At 38.6% G+C, this 16166-nt stretch overlaps 1 protein-coding gene across 3 annotated transcripts in view; it reads right to left on the reverse strand.

The window, feature by feature from the left end:
* Positions 1 to 16166, reverse strand: part of nlgn3a (neuroligin 3a) — a 276767-nt gene that overhangs the window by 171760 nt on the left and 88841 nt on the right. For 2 of the 3 annotated variants that reach the window (XM_055177421.2, XM_073854065.1), the window contains one exon: positions 10487 to 10546. The exons of the other annotated variant lie outside the window; for it this stretch is intronic. In XM_055177421.2, the coding sequence (XP_055033396.2) occupies positions 10487 to 10546 (60 nt within the window). The remainder of the gene's footprint in view (positions 1 to 10486; positions 10547 to 16166) is intronic. 3 annotated transcript variants of the gene reach the window in all.

Below are 16166 nucleotides of genomic sequence, written 5' to 3' on the forward strand. Positions count from 1 at the left end.
CATTACATGTATGACCCTTACGCTAAAATTATATTCTTCTCATTCCCTGTCTCGTCCTCAAGCCCGAGGAAACTGAAACCTCATTCACACAGCACTTTGGTCCCAGAAAATACCCATAAAATTGGCAGACAGGCTTCAGTGTGAACACAAACACGTGCCATAAATGTTCTGGATCACTCCCGTAAAAAGTACCTAGTAACACTGCCGTAACATTCACAGAAAGCACTGTGTGTAAACGAGATGCAGAAACAATGCCATAAGGGGCGCGTCGTGGTGGGACGCACATGTCATTGCAACAAGAAGTTATGGTTCAGCTCTTTGACAAAGGGATTTACATGCAGATTAACATTCACGACGAGAAATGTCGGCAAACTGGACTGAAGCAGAGATCAGGGGGCTAGTCACTATCAACCATGTAGCTGAGATCATTCAGCAGCATAAAAAAGCGTGTCATGCGCGCATATGAGCTTATAATAAACAAAAATGCACGCACATGGTTTCTGGAGAGACAAATAACGGATAAAAAGCAACTTTAGATGCTGCAGAGAAAAACACCCACCAAGTGCAGGACTTTAAACATGTCACTTTACGGGATCTTAATGGCATCTTTGTGAATATACAGTGTAGCAGTGTGAATAAAATGTAAGTATATGATACATATATACACTCATCTAAAGGATTATTAGATACACCATACTAATACTGTGTTTGACCCCCTTTTGCATTCAGAAATGCCTTAATTGTACATGGCATTGATTCAACAAGGTGCTGAAAGCATTCTTTAGAAATGTTGGCCCATATTGATAGGATAGCATCTTAAAGTTTATGGAGATTTGTGGGATGCACATCCAGGGCACGAAGCTCCCGTTCCACCACATCCCAAAGATGCTCTATTGGGTTGAGATCTGGTGACTGTGGGGGCCATTTTAGTACAGTGAACTCATTGTCATGTTCAAGAAACCAATTTGAAATGATTCGAGCTTTGTGACATGGTGCATTATCCTGCTGGAAGTAGCCATCAGAGGATGGGTACATGGTGGTCATAAAGGGATGGACATGGTCAGAAACAATGCTCAGGTAGGCCGTGGCATTTAAACGATGCCCAATTGGCACTAAGAGGCCTAAAGTGTGCCAAGAAAACATCCCCCACACCATTACACCACCACCACCAGCCTGCACAGTGGTAACAAGGCATGATGGATCCATGTTCTCATTCTGTTTACGCCAAATTCTGACTCTACCATCTGAATGTCTCAACAGAAATCGAGACTCATCAGACCAGGCAACATTTTTCCAGTCTTCAACTGTCCAATTTTGTTGAGCTTGTGCAAATTGTAGCCGGTGGGGTAAAGTGGTAGCCGGTGGGGTCTTCTGCTGTTGTAGCCCATCCGCTTCAAGGTTGTGCGTGTTGTGGCTTCACAAATGCTTTGCTGCATACCTCGGTTGTATCGAGTGGTTATTTCAGTCAAAGTTGCTCTTCTATCATCTTGAATCAGTCGGCCCATTCTCCTCTGACCTCTAGCATCAACAAGGCATTTTCACCCACAGGACTGCCGCATACTGGATGTTTTTTCCTTTTCACACCATTCTTTGTAAACCTAAGAAATGGTTGTGTGTGAAAATCCCAGTAACTGAGCAGATTGTGAAATATTTAGATTGGCCCGTCTGGCACCAACAACCATGCCACGCTGAAAGTGGCTTAAATCACCTTTATTTCCCATTCTGGCACTCAGTTTGGAGTTCAGGAGAATAGGTGTGTTCGACTTCATGCGGCGCTGCGCAGACCGATCGGTGGGTGACTTGAAGCAGTGCATTCCGGTTAGTATTTCTGTCCGACTTAAGCTGGCGCTGCAGGCACGTGATTGTGTCATGTGGTTTTTAAGTACCGCGAGAGCGATTCGAGATCAGCCGGCGGAGTCAGCCAGCGCAGTTCGCGAAGAGGAGCTGCACGGGCTGTAATGACGACACAGCTGTTTCACCATTGGTCGGATTCACCACATGACAACAATCACGTGTATTTCGTGTTTATTTTCACGCCCTCAGTTCCACAAATGCTCACAAATCTGCATTTTTATAACAGTTAAAGCTATTTTCATGTAGTCGCGATGTTATATTGTGTCATCTTCATCAAAATAAAATGGATAAAAAACGTAGACCCCACAACATTGGTATTTAAATAATATATGCTTATGTTGAACTTTATTATTGTAAAAACAGATGCTGTAAGCCTCTTCAGTTCCACTCATGCTCATACACGGCCATTCAAAACAGTATAATTCACTTTTTATGTAGTTTACATCTTACAAATCATGTTTAATGCGATTAAGCAAGCAAACGGCACGTGATCAGCCATGCCTGACGTAAATGCAGCAAGCTACGGGAACCACGGCGCGTCCGACTTCACGTCTCCGTTTTCAGCTCCTCCCCGCCTGCACGCGGCTAGTCTCGCCGATCGGTTACATCCAGCCACAGCCGATGTCGAACACACCTATTGTCTTGACCAGGACCACACCCCTAAATGCATTGAAGCAACTGCCATGTGATTGATTGGTTGATTGATAATTGCATTAATGAGAAATTTAACAGGTGTTCTTAATAAACTTTAAGGTGAGTGTATATATTGTTTTAATTCCCATAAAATGTTATATTTTTTAAATTTTATAATATAGTATCTAATATATAGTATATACTCTATAGAATCAGCTATGTCTGGTTCTCTCTCAAGTTTTTTTCTCCAAAGGACTTTTTCTCCCTTATAAAATTAGTTTTTATCTCCCAGGAGTTTTTTTAACCCCTAGGAAGTCAGCTGACATTGGCTTAACTTAGAACTCTCTTCTGTACGTTACATTCTGATACAATTTCATTTTGTCCGCCGATTTTTCTGTGTTTCCTCCTGCATTTATTTATGTACAGCTGCTTTGAAACAATTAAACAATTGTGAAAAGCGCTATATAAATAAAATTGACTTTGACTTGAACATGCCACCCTGGGCAGCTGCCCATGTCACCCATGCCTTAATCTGCCACTATACCTATCGCATAGACCAGTAATTCTCAAAGTGTGGTCAACTAGTGGTCCGCCAAACCCCCCCCCAGTGGTCCGCCAAAAGATGACCTAAACTAGGCAAGTGTTTATACAATCGTCACTTATTTAAGTAGATTTTTAATGCACTTGCAAAACTGTGATATCAGTTCTTGACATTCTGTTTTAATAACGTAAAAATGGATCGGCGGCTAAACCAAATAGGAGTCAAAAGAAGGATCAAGCGTCAACTGAAAGCAGCGAAAATCCACAGATCTATTAGTTTTGTAATGTACTAGTTTTTGTTTCATGTGTAAAATTCCTGTAATTTCAGTGTTTTTGGACACTAAGGGGAACATTTTTTTCAGCATTTTATTGTTACCATAGTTACAACCATAGACTTCATATACCCACCACCTCAGTTTTAAACTAATGGCTCTTTGGAATGACATTAAGTGGGACCTAGGCTGTTATAGTATGTTTAATTGCAGTTTTTTTTATATGTGCAGTTTGTTGTTCATATTAAGCTGTAACTCTTTTTACATTTACTTGTTCAAAATAAATAAAATTCATATAGTAATTTCTGAACATAGCATTGCATTTGTGTTTAAAAAATTAGTTTTTGACTTGAAACAGTTGCATATTAAACTTAAATTTAGCTTATCCTTCCTATTTTGTTGTTTTTTTGGGGCGTGTTAAAGTGGGATTCTGTTAGGTGGTCCTCAGAAAATAATTGGAATATAAAGTGGTCCTTGGGCTGAAAAAGTTTGAGAAACACTGTCTAATATTTAGTTTTAGGGATTTGTTTGAATAAAAAGTATAAACTGTATTAAAACTCACTTTAGCTTGTCGAACTGACAAAATAAACATAATTATCTCACATTATAATTATTACTACTGCTCACCTACAGGACTTTCACTGGCACTGCATCAGCAAACTTTCACACCTTCCTACATTCCTACTCCCTATACAGAACCCTACGTCCAGCAAACAAGCAGTGCCTTTTGTTATCTTCACAAAACGGCACTAAATCACGTTCCCGCTCATTTTCCTTCACTACTCCCTGCTGGTGGAATGATCTTTCTTATACTGTCGGAGTCCAGTCAGCCACATCTCTGGCACCATTAAAAAACAACAAAAATCTCATCTCTTCCAAAAATACACACCTATTCTATCTTTTAAAAAGTCGCTTTGGATAAGATTATCTGCTATATGCCTAAATGTAAATTACATTTAAAATGAAATATGTTTAAAAGATTGCAAAAAGCACTTAAACATCATTTGAACAACACAAACACTGGCCTAAGAAAAAAGCAGACGGTGTGCATATGGCAATTTGTGCACTTTGATTTTAACGGCTCAACTCTTATCCAGATGGGGGCGAGTGACCTTTGAAGAAGGTGTGTCCTTGCGGCTAGGTCGTGGTGTTTCTGCATTAAATATAATGTTATAAAGCGCAGAGACAGGTGGTTTGATGTGCTCTTTGAAGCCCAGCCTCTAGCAGTGAATGAGGAATAGAGAGACAGACAGGCGGAGAGGCAGTGTAGACAGCTTTCCTCTGAAACTGACTGCACCACATCAGATTTCTCTGAATTAGAAACATTATCAGAAGAATCGTAAATCTGGAAAAACATTTTCAACTATATTAAAATGTTTTTTTTTAAGAAATGCGACGGTGTTATAGCAAATCACGTACGTAAGCGATACTAACTGTGAAAATAATTGTCTGTAGGTTTGCAATGTGACCATCATATTTAGCAAGAATGCGTATCAAATTATTCAGAAAAATAACCAACAGTACAAATTAACTCTACATTAAGGCCATAAACACCAATAATGTCCCTTTCCAACTAAAACCGAATTTTGCCCATCGTCTATTTAACCCAGCATCCTGCATGCCAATAGGTTTTAAAGTCTGTTCTAGTCTAGAATCAATCCTAAGACCCCAGCAGGTGGAGCTGGCCTGGTCACTGGCATTATGGGATGGGAGCCTGGGAGTCTGGAGGAGGGGGCGGGGGTCTTTAGCCCAATTAGGGCACACAAATCAGCAAGCCAAGTATCGGCTATGTGCGCCTATTTGTCAGTGGTGCCACGGGCTATAACAACAGGCACATGAGAGAATATCTGTCTACTTTTGAGCACAGCACAATACATCACCACAGCCATATTCTACATTAAGAATTAACAGCTCGCTGTTCCTAAACACACCTAATGCTGCAGCACCGACACACAGTATAGCTTGGCTCTAGTTTTATAACGTTACATTGCTGCACCTGAGCTCAACTTAATTGCCAATGATGCTCTATGGATGTCTGAATGAGGGGCATCGCAATCTGTTTGTGCCAAGACTGATGACTGAAATAAAGACCACCAACCGAGAGAGAATGCCAACAGCTTGCTAGTTACATTATTAGATAAACATATGAGTCCAGCCTACTCCCCAACAAAAGACAGACGTTTGGGCTCAATCCCAAGAAGCATTGAAGCCGTCCTGTAGAGTAAGCCAGATTACAAGCACAGCATCCAATGCAAATCAAAGCGCATTTCATTTTGTGCCGTGCAATTTCTGGTAGACTTTCTGATTATAACTTTTTATAAAAATAATTATAAAAATATGTAACCAGTTTTGTGCTCAAATAGCCCATAATAGAGCACTCAGAAAACAACATTCAGTATAGAAGAAAATGGGGCTAATTGTCACAGTTTTTAGTCCGATGAATGTTTTTAACAATTTAACAATTGAAAAAAATTGGTTTGTCCATTTAAAACATATAAAGTATCACATTTCAGTACGTAAAACTCATACAGTAGCCTTTATTAAACTGGACAACATGTGCCATCTGTCATTTACTGTATAAAATGCCTCTACTTGCAGCTGGACTTCATGGTGTTCATTTGTTTACCCAAAAGCTATTACAGAAATATGGCAATTACAGTTAAAAAAGTGTGGTTACTCTGTATTTTGACCCTTGACATTAGTTACTGAGACTCACTTTATGTGACAACCTTGTGAGACGAGTATAACTTTTTCATATTTTAACATATTTTATATTTGTGTCCTCTCAAAAACATTTAGAGACAGGGATTAGATAGTTCAATGTCAAATGGCTAAATTTCCTTCGCTATAAAGAAATCAAATATTATACAGACACAAAAAGCTTCCAGTCATTAGCACAGTATGAAATATTCATAATGAAGTATGCGCGTATTGGGATTGACTTAATTTGTGCCTAAAGACTTTTGGTTGACCTGGTGAGAGGTTAAACGTGCGGTGAAGTTGTGTTGAACTGTTTGCTATGAACGAATGGCCTAGTTTCACAATGACACCATGTCTCCAGAGCGGAGGAGAGGTTGTACGTTGAACAGTGTGTCATACTCACTATTGCTATCCTTTGCAAATATACTGTGGCAGGTCAATTCTACAGTGTGTGTGCGAGTGCTGTTGCTTTGACTTGCGATGCTTGTTAGACAAATGAGGCATTCTTATATGTAGTTGGCTCAAGTGGAATATCATTTCGGTGCTGTTCAAGTGTCAAAACTAATTTAAAGTCTTCTTACATCTGATAACATTGAGAAGACCTTAACAAAGTGAGCCTGAAGTGTTTACTAGATAGCACCACATACAGGATTCCCTGGGTTTTATTTGAATGTCCTGGGTGCTTTGCAAATCACATTCCCTATTTTGCCTATTACTGGTGCTGTGTTCCTAGGTTGAAAGACAAGACAAATAGGCAGGCCATTGATACAGGGTAATTGAGAACCCATGCAAAATTATGCCTTGGGGCAGAACACGGGTACTGTACCTCTATGCGCAACAGTACATCTCAATAGAGATCTGAATTCATGTCCCACTGGAACTACTATGACCATGGACCAGACCTCCATAACGAGCAGAAAAGCCTCTGGAAAGACATACTGTACTGTTTGACTGCTGGAGCCAAGTAGATTTTTCATGGGGAGCTGCCACATCTGCAGAAATTGGATTGTCTGAACCCGCCACATACATCAACATTGGATTGTGAGTCCAAATTCTCCAGAGGGAAATCTGCCCTCATCCCCCCCTCCGCTTTGTGCAGAGCTGAGACATGCATTACAAGGTATTTGCCTCCAACATTTTTTTCAATATCGATTAACAACACAGTTAATACCCCTGAATGAGCGGCTTCAAAAGTGGCTTCAGTTTTCATTCCAGTCTTGCAGTAAATAAACACTGCAATAAAGCAAGACTGTGTACCCTAAGAAATTGAAAGTCAGGGTAAGGTCTTACAATTTTTTTTTTGTTATATATTACACTGTGTCATGTTACTTTAAGGTTAAATATGGCGTGCCACAAGGATCAGTTCTAGGCCCTTTCCTCTACTCAAAATACATGGTTAGTCTATGAGACATTATCTGGAAACATAATTTGTATTGTTACGCTGACGATACCCAAATTTACATTTCCTCAAAACCTGGTGAAACCCATCGTTTCTAGGCTAACAGACCAGAAACAGCGATATCAGAAAGTGGATGGCCTTAACTCCAATAAGACAGAGGTACTGATTATTGAACCAAATAGCTCCAAACTCAATATAATATGGAAGAATAAAACATATTTACAGATGGTTGCACTTTTGTTCTGTAATTTGTAAGTCAAATGTTATTTTTGGAAAATCCAGTCCAACAATATGGTTTAGTAGCTCTGCGTCACACTAGCAATGGTTTGTCTGTTAACTAAAGGTGCATCGGACACTAAGTGTATTAATAATGATCATAAGAATAATAACAACAATAGTTTGTTACATTTATATAGCAGCACTAGAAGTGTTTTACATAGAAAATTAGGATTTTTCTCAACCACCACCAATGTGCAACATCCACCTGGATAATGTGACGGCAGCCAAATTGCGCCAGAATGCCCACCACACACTAGCTGATTAACAGAGTTATACAGCCAATTAGTATATGAGGGGATGATTAGTAGGCCAATTGGCAAGTTGGTCAGGATGCTGGGGCACACCCCTATTTTTTTCCGAAAAACATCCTGGGATTTTTAACGACCACAGAGAGTCTCATGAGAAGGACGGATAAGGACGGAAGTGTAGACAACTTAAATGTTTCTATTAATAATTATTTGCTTATGTGCTTTTAACAAATAATGTGTCCCTTTGTAAATATATTCAATTATATCTGAGTTACCTTTACAATAAAATAACTACATTTCAATTTATTTATTAACAGACAAATATGAAGGAAAATTAAATTACCATTCTGCCCAACTCTTTCTTATATTTTAGCTTTTCTTCATTCATTATTTCTTATGTAATGTTTACTATATAGTTTAATTTATTAATAAATCAGTCAAGCATTACTTATTAGATTTTTTTAATTCAATGCAGCGTCACTAAACTCCTCCCTCTCACGATGATCTATGGGTAATATCAGCTGTCAGAGTGTGCATGAATCAACACTTATTTTTACCGGAAGCAGTAAACCATCCGGCTAATCATTTCGACATACTTTGATCTGGGACATACTAATTGAAATACTTTTCAAATTGGGAAACGTCGATTGACTAATCAGACTAAAAGCGAGTGATACAACTCGTCTAAACAAACAATGTCACACCTGTGAGTTTACGTAGACCATGTCCAATGTAAAATATGAGTAGAGAACGCCAAATTTTCCATTTATAAAATCTCTATTGTCAGGTCAGATTCATAAAATTTTAACAATAACAGGATTGAATAAAGTTACTGAGGTGTAAGCCATGTGCAGTAACTGGGAAGAATTCATTGCCTATTTTAATCTCTACAGATATCCCCACTGAGCCCAGAATATCCTAAGATAAATGCTGAAGCTGAACAATGCTCTTGCTGATCGGCAACTTCTCTCTCTCTCTCTCTCTCTCTCTTCTGCCTTTTTTCCTCCTCTGTTGTTAATCCTCTTACCACAACTTGTCAGCCTTTCGCTCCTCATCTAAATCCATTGACTGGTTTAAAAAAACTGTGCTCTGATATCCCATGTTTGCCACTTACGTGCTTCCATGTTGCTCGGCCAGACGCTAGAAGTCTCTCATTCCATCATAAACATCAGAAAAATACGAAAGAGACACCAGAACTTATACAAGGCATTCAGAGAATAATCATCATATATGTGAAATATTCGGTGCAAACTGGTAACATTAAAATTGATTTGATGTCTGTGTTGAGAGGGGCATTAAAGATACAAGCCACTTTATTTTACCAGTGCCCATATAATCTTTAAGAGATTAAGGTTAAATGCTTTTGGCTTGCTTTGTGTAAAGTAGGAGCTTAAGTAAATGGTTTACAGAGACCTCCAGCTCTCTTTTGCTCCCTGTGACTAGTACAGCATGATTACACAAGGTGAGATAAATACAGTATACAGGTAAATGTTATAGACCTTTGGTGGTTAATAAAATTAGATGGGCTCACTCCTCATGAACGCCAACTAATACTTTTATTTTGTGCAAGTAATTAAATATGACACAAACACCCTGTCACATTTGATTTTGTGAACAGGTTTTGTGAATGTATACCCACGGGTCTGTTGAATGCTGTATTCTGATTGGTTGAGAAATGTTCCATGGGTATGCATTATTTTTTGATAACCGCACGCCTAACTTGTCAGATGTATTAAAAATAGGCACCAGAGCAATGTTTGTGGTAACCGTGGTATAAGCGGAATAATTGACTCCGGTCTTTGAATTATTTGAAAATAATGCACACCCGCGATGTAACGGCACAAAGCGAACCTTGGGTGTGCATTATTTTCTCATAATTCAATGGCCCATTGTCAATTATTCCTTACATATTACACCTTGTAATTTTACTCTAAGGTATGAGGTGCCACAGGGAACAGTTCTAGGCCCTTTCCTTTTCTCCTTATACATGCTTCCTCTAGGAGACATAATCATGAAATACTACATATGACGATATGCTGTTTTTGTGAACGATAGACAATATACTACCTGAATATTACCACGGTGTTACCACATTACTAATAAGGTGAGTCTACAGCTTTACAATGTAAACTCTGTACAGTGTGATATTGATCTATATCTATACTGTGCTACATCTCCATTTAAAAGATCTTCACGGTACAATGCTTAGACAACAGCAATCTATAAGATATAATCTATAAAGAGATTGATTCAAAAACACTCTTCAACCGTAGCCTCACATAACATACACACAGCAGATCAGATATACAGAAGAAAATAACATAAAAGCTACAGTGCTTTCAACTCTGCCTACGCTATTCACTCACAAAAAAAACTCTCAGTCATGCTAAATTCTGAAGAAACAGCCATCCAGCACAGACACACAAAGACCCAGATGAGTGTTTATACCATAAAAGAAAATAAAAAGCTTGGGTTGGCTGGTGCAAAGTACAGAAAACATTACTCAAAACAGATGCTCAGAAAAGGACATGCAATTGTATTTCATCACCAAGAAAAAATACCTTCATCTTCATCACCGTCGTTCTCTGATAAATCCTCGCCCTGTTTTTTCGAATGGGTTCCTGTTAGTAAAGCAGCGAAAATACAGAGAAGCACAGGAAAATTCAAAATAGTATGATCATATAGTATGAGGCATAAACCTGACACATTTGAATAACATTCATATTAAATAACACATTAAACAGCTCATATAATACAAATCATTGACATTAGTGTTCATACATACTGTACTGTACAGTATCAAGTTAACATCGTGTGCATCCGTCTGAACAAAACTTATCAAGAGGTTTATGATTCACATTCGGTTAAATGATTTTCGTGTACATTATCATATGGTGGTGAAAAATATTAGAGTTTCCCAACCTCTTATTAAGTTTGCTCATAATATTACAAATCATATTTACAGTCATAGAAAATAGTGCAATATAACCAGTACTGTAGTTTCATTAAAATGAATTACACACAGTAGTGTTTAAAGGGCCAATAGCAGAACTTACAGTAATACAGATTTAAAAAATGCATTAACTACAAGCAACAATTTGCAATAATAAAACATAATGCTTCATTATCAGCCCTTCTTAAACAAAATGTAAAAGAGTATATATTTTCTCCACTCTTTTTAAAAACCAACAATCATTTCAACAATTCAAATGAATCCTTTAGATTATTAACGTTATAGGATTTATACAGTCACTCTGTGATGTCATCAGCTGTGTGTACAGATACAACTGGTCAACATGTGATGTTGGGTAACAAAAAACAAACATAAAACCTAGCCTGATGTCATAGGATTTCATAATTATTTTACATGGTGGCTAATTCTGAATTTGTACAATAATAATCATACAAAAACAATAATGAAGAGTCACTCCTAAATCCAACATCACTGGGTTGAAAGCAGATCATGCTGAGATGAGATTGAATGCATTTATCTGAATGAGCCACATCTTATAATTACAAATAATTATAGTTACAAATTGCTGTGAGAATTGCAACAGTAATTGAGTGAAGTTAGTGATATTAGTAACACAGGCTCCCATTTATTTTCATTGCACTGTTTATGTCGGGTATGAAAGTATGTAAGTATGAATGTTAGACTTAAAGATGCATTCAGGTATTCTTTGCACTGTGTTAGTATTATTGTTGGCCTTGGCCCCTTAAAACTACATGTTGTCTTATTTGCCTATTTATGATGGATTTTATGATGCCTTAATAATGTTTTTTTTTCAAGTGCTAGACAGAACTTATGTGGCATTAATGAAACATGATGCCCTATGAGTGTTTGCGTTTTTTTTACTGCCAATAGATTGATTACCTAATAAGAAAAAATAATCTTTACATTAATTGAAAATAATCATTAGCTCCAGCCCTAAATTTCTCTTCATGAAGCTTTGAACAACATGATACAGTAATCTTTATTTAAAATCAGACACTAACAAAAACCCCACAATGGTGTCAGATATGCACACAACTCATCCTGTCTAAATGCACTTTACTACCTCAGGCGTGTGCTTTTACACTGGGCGCACTTTATAAATCCTGCACTAATGTACAGTAAATGTCTTTATCCTCTGTTGAGACGTGTATATTTTAAAGTACTGGTACTTGGCAATAAAGGTGATTTTGATTCTTTCTTTTTACTGTTTATTAAATGCAAGTGTTTAAGGCACAAAACGGGTATACAGTCTGGATTTTTATAACCCTTTTATATAATATTGTCCTACATTACTCACTTTTAGGTTATGGTGATGCATTGTTTGAGATTGTTGGCAGCTGTGAAACCTGAGGCAAGAAATCTCTTTAGATGTCTTTTAATGCAGACTGAATCCATCATGATACAGGTGCTGTGTAATGTTTTATCTTTCAATGAGTAATTATGCCAGATTTTGTGTAATTTTGTGGCAGATTTTCATCACATGCAAAAATCTCATTTTTAAAAAGGCTTCTCCATATCTCCCAACAACTCTTACAAATATAAAAAACCCTGAATAAATACTATTTCATGCTACCATCAGTTATTGAGAATCATTTCAAGTTCTACAGGCATTACATACAGATAATGGTTTTTGGTTTGACTTTGAAAGTTTGTGATTACTTTGATAATTCAATGATTCATTGAAATGGTCCTCACTGCAAAACACAGCCTCCAGAGGTTGAGGTCCAGATCCAACTCCTGCCACTTTATAAACTTTGCTCCACCAGCATAATTGCGAAGTTGCAACCCGTGGCACCCTAAATTCTATGTTTAATTAATAATATAGTCGAGATTGATTAATAATTTAGTGTGCCCATGTAAGTAATGATCACAGTTAAATAAGGGATACGGTCGTTTTTTATTGCATGATATCACCCATTTGTAAAAACATCTGTAACCAACCCCGCCCCCCGAATCTGTATCCAACCCCACCCCCTGGATCTGTATCCAACCCCGCCCCATGGATCTGGCTCCAACCCCGCCCCCTGGATCTGGATCCAACTCCGCCCCCTGGATCTGGCTCCAACTCCGCCCCATGGATCTGGCTCCAACTCCGCCCCTGGATCTGGCTCCAACTCCGCCCCTGGATCTGGCTCCAACTCTGCCCCCTGGATCTGGCTCCAACTCCGCCCCCTGGATCTGTATCCAACCCGGCCCCCCTGCATCTGTATCCAACCCCGCCCCCTGCATCTGTATCCAACCCGGCCCCCCTGCATCTGTATCCAACCCCGTCCCCTGGATCTGTATACAACCCTGCCACCTGGATTTGTATACAACCCCGCCCCCTGCATCTGTATCCAACCCCGCTCCTGCATCTGGATCCAACCCTGCCCCTGCATCTGGATCCAACCCCGCCCCCTGGATCTGAATACAACCCCGCTCCCTGGATCTGAATCTGACCTCGCCCCCTGTATCTGGATCCAACCCTATCCCCTGGATCTATATCCAATCCTGTCCCCCGGATCTATATCCAACCCCGCTCCCTAGATCCATATCCAACCGTGCCCCCTGCATCTGGATCCAACCCCCAGCCCCTGAAATGTAACCAACCCACCTGTATCCAACTGTATCTGTATCCAACCCTGCCCACTGGATCTGGATCCAAGGCTGCCCCATGCATCTGCATCCAACCCCACCCCCTGTATCTGGATCCAACCCTGCATCTGGATCCAACCCACTGCCTGCATCTGGATCCAACCCCGCCCCCTGGATCTGTATTCAACCCCGCCCCCTAGATCTATATCCAACCCCGTTCCCAGGATGTTGGGTTTTGCAGTGAAGCGCTACTGGAATCATTAGGGGACATCAGGGACTGATTTGTAAATCTTTTGGACGGCTTCATAAAAACCATCAGTTCATTTTATTCTTGAATAAGTAATGTAATAGTATTTTATTGTACTCTATCCACATTGGCAGAAGAATGCAGAGGAACAAAAAATTTTAATGAATCTGAACATCATAAAATCACTCAGTTCCAACATTAGTTTTAAAATGCTGCTTCTCTATCTCAGACCTATTCTGCACTCCAGCACTTTATATGATATCAATATTAACCTCAGAGAACGGCAGCAGCCCGTCTCCTTTACTTTTCAGTCTCTGGCGTTCAGTTTTTACAGTGAGTTCAATACAGTACAGTCTGTGACCTATGCATCAGTGTAAAGAGCTACTGAATGTAAAGTGCATCCCATTCTGAAGAGCCGGAGAAGAGGGTCAATGTGACAATAGACTGAGTCGAGATTAACATATCGCAAAGGTCACGGTGTGGCGAGGGACTTATTGGTGAAATGTTGACTCCTGATAATCTGGAGATGATATTCACTTTCCTGTCTGTATGAGATCCTCATGTGGTCTCTGCTTCAACACATTCTCAGTCCATTCCTCAGTGAAATGATATTTGATCTTTTCATTCTAGATAATGATTTCAGTGTGGCACACAGGGGTGAATTTTGTTCATTTCTTCTCCTAAAATTATGTAAGGAATAATTGACGACTAGCCGTTGAATTATTTGAAAATAATGCACACCCAAGGTGGTTACCTTTACACAGTGGGTGTGCATTATGATGATAATAATCAACATACTGTAAGTGTAGCACCAAGATAATGACAGTTATGCACATCCCCTTCTTAAATTGTTGTTACTGTAATGTATCCTGGCATTTTGCTTCAGGATAAAATATGAATACTTCATAAATCAACAGAATTTAATGTTACCATTGGTTAAAAATTAAAATGAGTTATTGAGAAGTATAAACGCCGCGTTCACACAGCACCAGAACAGTGTTCTTAATATAGTTACGTTGACATGGAATGGCATGGAATAACCAAACTGAATACAATGAAATAGTCTATTACCTTATATAAAAGGTTATGCATAATAATGTTGAGGTCTGCTCTGATTGGCTGTTTCTCAGAGCTGCTCATTTCAGTAGCTCTGTGTGTGCAAACAGACCTTATTTTTGAGCCATTATTAGACAAAGATACAGAATTTGAGGATTAATTAATTGTTTGGAGATTGTTAATGGACGTTTCTGAGTGGTAAGTTTGTGTAAGTTTGATAGTAGTATTTTAGCCTAAATGTTAGCATATAGCATTAACTAGCATATAGCGCTTACTCAGCAGTCACAACTTTGTTTTTAGCATTGTAACAATAATGTATTTAATTAAATTTGTAATTAAATGTTTAAACATCATGTAACATCACAGTTGGCGTCATGTTGAGATTGGTCTGTCTTCCAGCAGTCTTTTGCATGCACAAGGTTTACATAAGAAGGAGGAAACAATTGTGTTTAAGGCTCACGTTTTGTTATTACCATGTACACAACTCTTATTATTCATCTATGCCTACAAAAATACAGTTTTACATTCTACCGCCACTTTAAAGAAATACTTTATTGTTTTAAAACATGCTTGGGGCATGCTTGGGGCAAACCTGATGGTTGGTTTGGGACGCTATTATTTATTGTATTATTTTAACTTGACATACAGTGCATATGACCGAGACATGTCTTAAGCCTTTTTGATGAGATTGACCCTCATAAAGAAGGTTAGGCATGAATTTAATGATAAAAGATGACGATTAAATGATAAAATGACTGACAATAGTTTAATCACCAATGAGGACACTTCAATCTTAAAAGAGAAGGACAGCCAAAAAAAAGGACACCAAGGTATTAGTAGCCAAATGGCTTTCCTGTTCTCTCGTCTTTTGCTTTTATTACAAGTGCTGCATATATAAAAGACTGCATTATAAGCTGTCCTTACCACTAACTGCTACAGAAATAACCAATAGTATGCGAGAATAGGGAAGCTGTCGTCCCATGATACACAAATCACTATTACATTCAAAATCTCTCATAATTTACTCACCCTCATGCCATTCCCAATGTATGTGACTACTTTTCTTCAGTTGGAAACCAACAAATAATTTTTATATAACAGCGCCATCTTGTTATCTTCTTATAATAATTGTTTGATCTCATTTAGCCATGTGTTGAGTAAATTATGAGGACATTTTTATTTATAGGTTCATTCAAATATTTAATTGAAATCCTCCGAAGGATAAGCTTAAACATTTTAAAACATTTAGATCACAGACACATCTAAGCTCTGACCTTGTCAGAATAACCAGTCCTTTATATTAGAGTTAGTAATAAGGACAGTTTGCTGTACAGAGGCCAGTGAGCAGTGTAAGTTCCAATGGAAAACT

This window comes from Misgurnus anguillicaudatus, chromosome 16 (genome assembly GCF_027580225.2).
Source record: "Misgurnus anguillicaudatus chromosome 16, ASM2758022v2, whole genome shotgun sequence".
In the NCBI taxonomy this organism is placed as follows: Eukaryota; Metazoa; Chordata; class Actinopteri; order Cypriniformes; family Cobitidae; genus Misgurnus; species Misgurnus anguillicaudatus.